The sequence below is a fragment of the Amblyraja radiata genome, chromosome 32, assembly GCF_010909765.2.
Source record: "Amblyraja radiata isolate CabotCenter1 chromosome 32, sAmbRad1.1.pri, whole genome shotgun sequence".
Taxonomy (NCBI): domain Eukaryota; kingdom Metazoa; phylum Chordata; class Chondrichthyes; order Rajiformes; family Rajidae; genus Amblyraja; species Amblyraja radiata.
The window spans coordinates 7,445,522-7,450,710 of NC_045987.1; the positions used below are offsets into that span (position 1 = coordinate 7,445,522).

At 53.1% G+C, this 5,189-nt stretch overlaps 1 protein-coding gene across 1 annotated transcript in view; it reads left to right on the top strand.

Moving 5' to 3' along the window:
• Positions 1-432: 432 nt before the first annotated feature.
• notch1 (notch receptor 1) overlaps positions 433-5,189 on the top strand; it is a 61,197-nt gene continuing 56,440 nt past the window's right edge. Inside the window, exons 1-2 of the mRNA XM_033049414.1 lie at positions 433-699; positions 1,913-2,021. Coding sequence (XP_032905305.1) covers positions 433-699; positions 1,913-2,021 — 376 coding nt within the window. The remainder of the gene's footprint in view (positions 700-1,912; positions 2,022-5,189) is intronic.

The window sequence follows — 5,189 nt, forward strand, 5'->3', positions numbered from 1 at the left end:
CTTGCATTCCTCTCCTGCCAAGCTCATATGTGGCAGATGGCAATCGGCACAATTCACGAGGAGGAGAAATCGAGTGTCAAGCTTAACATTCAGAGCAGGATCAAAGGTCGCAGAGCCATCTGTCCCAGACACTGTTGTCTGTTTTTTTAAAGTTTCTTTGTAAGTTGCTGAATGTAAGGGCACTTGTGGAGTGAGTTCCTCTGAATCGTCAACCTGGCCCTACTTCAGAAATGCACAGCGACATTCCAGCAACAACTGAGGCTGGAGTGGCACAGTCACAGGGCTGAGGCTGGGCTGTGCTTCAAACATGGGCCTGGGACTTGTCTGGGACTGGGACTGGGGCTGGGACTGGGTCTGGGTCTGCGAGTGGGGCTAGAGCTGGGCCTGGGGCTGGGGCTTGTCTGGGCCTGGGGCTTGTCTGGGGCTGGGCCAATGGCTTGTCTGGGGCTGGGACTGGCACTGGGCCTGGGTCTGGGTCTGCGAATGGGGCTAGAGCTGGGCCTGGGGCTGGGGCTTGTCTGGGCCTGGGGCTTGTCTGGGGCTGGGGTTGGGGCTGGTCCAATGGCTTGTCTGGGGCTGGGGGTGGAACTGGGCCTGGGAGTGGGGCTAGAGCAGGAGCTGGCTTGGGCCTGTCCTGGTGCAATGGCTGGAACTGGGCCAGGGCATGAGTTGTGGCTAGGGCCTAGGCCTCAAACTGTGGTATGTCTGGGTCTAGACCTGAGGCTGTGGTTAAGGTTGGGCCTAACCTGAGGATGTGTTTATGGTTGACCCTAGGCCTGTCTGTGGCTATGGTTTGGGGCTAGGAACTGACTCTCGCTTTGAGGAAGGGAGTATTTTCTCTTTCTACCTTTTGTAGCAATCCGATCTTGCTGCTGCAACTCATTAGTGGCTCAGTCGATAGAGCTCATGCCTCACAACGCCATTGACCCAGGTTGGATCTTGACCTCAGGTGCTGTCTGTGTGGAGCTTGCACGTTCTCCCCGTGAACGCGTGGGTCTCCTCCGGCTGTTCCAGTTTCCTCCCACATCCTAAAGACATGCGAGTTTGGAGGTTAATTGGCTTCTGTAAATCACCCCTATTGTATGTAGGCAGTGAATGAGAAAACGGGATGCACAGGACTAGTGTGAATGGGTGATCGATGGGTCAGCATGGACTCGGTGGGCCGAAGAGCCTGTCTCCATGCAGCATTTTTCAATTCTCATCTGCTGAAGATCTCATGCCAATCCTTGTTACGTTCAGGTTTAACTATCCCAACTTATTCCTGACTAGCCGACCTCCGCCACATCCCATTTTAGCAACATCTCAACCTGACAAACTTCATTCCTTACTCTTGTCTCTCCAGAGCCTTAACCATCCCAATCCCTGTGGTCACCTGCACTTCTCCCACCCGCTGTTTTGGCCTTGTGTGTCCCCCTCCCCACCCCCAATATTAACCCCTCCACCCCTGGTGCCCTCAACTCTGCAACCCCCTCCTTCATCTTCAATTCCACGTTTACTTCCAATTATGTGCTCCTTAAAATTCAATTCTTTCTTATTTCTTTCATAATCTGTCCTATTTTCTTGTCACGTGGCTCGGTCTCAGTTTGCTAACAATTCTCTCAAGTACTTTCGAGTGTGTGGAAGGTGCCGAACAGAACATTAACGGTGTAATTGGGAGACATGACCCTTATTGTGGTCGCAGATTGAAAATAACTGGATCTCAGTGTTTGCACTGATCCCATTTCTGTATCTTGGTCTGAAGTTGGTTGGCTGGGCTAATTTAGATGGTGTCACCCAGCTCCTTGACACGTCTTTGTCAAGTTATTGAGTGAATGTGAGAGTTTGCCGGTGGTGTGTGCTCTGGGTGTTTTATTCTGGTTGCATGTGTCCGTTATGTGGGTGTGAAAGACACGGCATGTTTACCTCTACACAGAGCAGCTTCGACCATCAGTCGGACAAGGAACGTGCCAGCGGCCTGTGGATTCAGGCTTCGGATCAGGCACAGAGTTTACCACATACGACTGAGAGCAGTTTAACACAACGTGAATCATATTCCACGGTGGTGCAGCGGAAGAGCTGCTGACCCACAGCGCCAGAGACCCAGCTTCGATCCTGACCTTCGGGCGCTGTCTGTGTGGAGTTTGCACGTTCTCCCCGTGACCGCCTGGGTTTCCTCCGGTTCTTTCCCAGTTTTGCAGGTTAATTGGCCTCTGTAAACTGCTCCTGATGTGTCGGAAAGTGGGATAACATAGAACTAATCTGTGGAACTCTCTGCCACAGAAGGTAGTTGAGGCCACAGTTCATTGGCTATATTTAAGAGGGAGTTAGATGTGGCCCTTGTGGCTAAAGGGATCAGGGGGTATGGAGAGAAGGCAGGGATGGGATACTGAGTTGGATGATCAGCCATGATCATATTGAATGGCGGTGCAGGCTCGAAGGGCCGAATGGCCTCTACTCCTGCACTTATTTTCTATGTTTCTATGTTAACTAATGTTGACAAAAAGAGAAGCAGGTTTACAAAAAAAGGGTCAAAGTGCTGGAGTAACTCTGCGGGCCAGGCAGCACCTGTGCAGCACACGGACTGGCGACATGTCGGGTCGGGACCTTTCTTCAGACTGATTGTAGCTGGGGAGGAGGGGGTTAAGAGAGTGGAGAGGTGAGAACTAGTGTGAGCAGGTGATCGATGGTCGGCGTGGACTCATTGGGCTGAAGGTACAGAGCTAAACTAAACCAAGCTCAGGTGTCTATGTAGTATCCCTCGTCCTGCCCTCTGGGCCTGGACACAGGCCAGTGTCGGTTCCTGCTTGCTCCCCGACATCTCCTCAGAGCCTGGCAGACTCGGGGTACACTGTCACCACCAACAGCAAGGTGCCGTGCTTCCACACCCCCCCCCCCCCGCTCCACATTCCCATTGACTTCACTTTCCCTGCTGCCCCTTTGTCCGGCGTTCCGCTGCTGGCCAGGGCCTCGGCAGCTGCTCTCCTCATTACTATGTGCTACACCTGCTCCACACACTCCCAGCCCTTGATCACACTGAGCAGATGATGCAAATCTTCCTCCCCATTCTCCCCCAGACTCGTTGTTGCTCCCACTCCCCCTTTGTGTCGCCTTTCACTCTCTCCCTCTTTATCTTCCCCACTCTTTGTCTCTCTCTCTCCCTTCATGGCCTCTGTCTCTCTCTATATCCCTCTCTGTCTCCGTCTCCCTCTCCCTCTCCCTCCCCTCTCCCCTCTCCCTCTCCCTCTCCCCCTCTCCCCCTCTCCCCTCTCCCCCTCTCCCCCTCTCCCCCTCTCCCCCCTCCTCTCCCTCCTCCCCCCTCTCCCTCTCCCTCTCCCTCTCCCTCTCCTCTCCCTCTCCCTCTCCCTCTCCCTCTCCCTCTCCCTCTCCCTCTCCCTCTCTGTCTCTCTCCCTCTCCCTCTCCCCCTCTCCCCCTCTCTCCCTCTCCCTCTCTCTCTCTCTCCCTCTCTCTCCCATCTCTTTCTCTCTCTCTCTCTCTCCATCTCTCCCTCTCTCTCTCCCTCTCCCTCCCTCTCTCCCTTTCTCTCTCCCTCTCTCCCTCCCTCTCTCTCCCTCGCTCTCTCTCCCTCTCTCTCTCCCTCTCTCCCTTTCCCTCTCCCTCCCTCTCTCCCTTTCTCTCTCCATCTCCCTCTCCCTCTCTCCCTCTCCCTCTCCCTCTCCCTCTCTCCCTCTCTCCCTCTCTCCCTCTCTCCCTTTCCCACTCCCTCTCTTCCTCTCTCCCTCTCCCTCTCCCTCTCTCCCTCTCTCTCCCCATTGCAGGAGGCCACTCTGCCCCTCCAGGTTGTTCCTTTGCTGACTAAAGTTGTCACTTCCACTTATCCGTTGTTATCCCCTAACTCTTGCCGGATAAAAATGGACTCGTCCTGGTTTTTGAAATTGTCTTTTGATCGCAGTTGCTGTGAGGATTTCGGGGCAGGAACACCACAGACCTTGGCATGAGGGAAGGAACTGCAGATGCTGGTTTAAACCGAAGATAGGCACAAAATGCTGGAGTAACTCAGCGGGACAGGCAGCATCTCTGGAGAGAAGGAATGGGTGATGTTTCGGGTCGAGACCTTTCTTCGTCTGAAGGCCCGAAGCAGCGCCCATTCCTTCTCTCCAGAGATGCTGCCTGACCCGCTGCGTTACTCCAGCTTTTTGTCTTTGTGCTGCCCTACATTCCCACTGAATCCCCATCCCTGTCCCATGCCACCTTGTTCCGATGGTCTTCCCTCTCCTCCAATGGTGGCTCTGTGGCCACCAAACAAATTCTTTGTTTAATCCCTTAATGAAGTGAGCTTTGCATTAGCACCTCAGCCCTCTTGGCCATCAGTATTCACTTCTGTTATTGTAAAGGACTGATTTAAAAAAAAAAAGAGAAAACAGCAAATCAGGACAGTGTAATGCAGCTGATGTTTCAAGTTGGAACTGGCAACTGTTTTCCCAGATGTGGAAATGTCAAAGACTAAAGGGCGCAGGTTTAAGGTGAGAGGGTTTAAAGGACATGTGCGGGGCAGGTTTTTTACGCTGTTGGGAATATGCTGCCAGGGATGGTGATGGAGCCACATACGATAGTGGCATTTTGGAGGCGTTCATATAACAATTAGATATGCGGGGAATGGAAGGAAATGGATCATGTGCAGGCTGATGAGATGAACTATCTTGGCATCGTGTTCAGCACAGACATTGTGGGCCGAATGGCCTGTCCCTGTGTTCTGTGCTAGGATACATTACCTGGCTGTGGGACCTCGCTGTGTGTTGCTTGAATTGGTTGCCATGTTTCCACATTCCACAGGTCTGAGGCTCAAGTGTCTGCAGCTTGGCCGGGGAGGTGGAGAGAGAGAGCTGTTAATGCCTCCCCCCCTTCCAGCTGGGGTGACTGTGTAAGTCCTGCTGCCCAGGACAATATCCCGACAGAGTTTCCATCGCAGAGCAAGAGACAGGAGAGGGAAGTGGGAGGGATTTTGTCACTTCAGGAGGTTTGAAGTAACATCATTGAAAGACACTGATGGCTTCAGCTTCCTTGGTGAACAGTGACATCAACAGCGTTCTTGCTGCCTCTGTCTGTCAGTCTGTCTGTCTGTCTGTCTGTCTGTCTGTCTGTCTGTCTGTCTGTCTGTCTGTCTGTCTGTCTGTCTGTTTCTCCATTGCCTTCTTCTCCACTCTTGCTTCTCTCACTTGCTCACCTCTCTCTCTCTCTCTCTCTCGCTCTC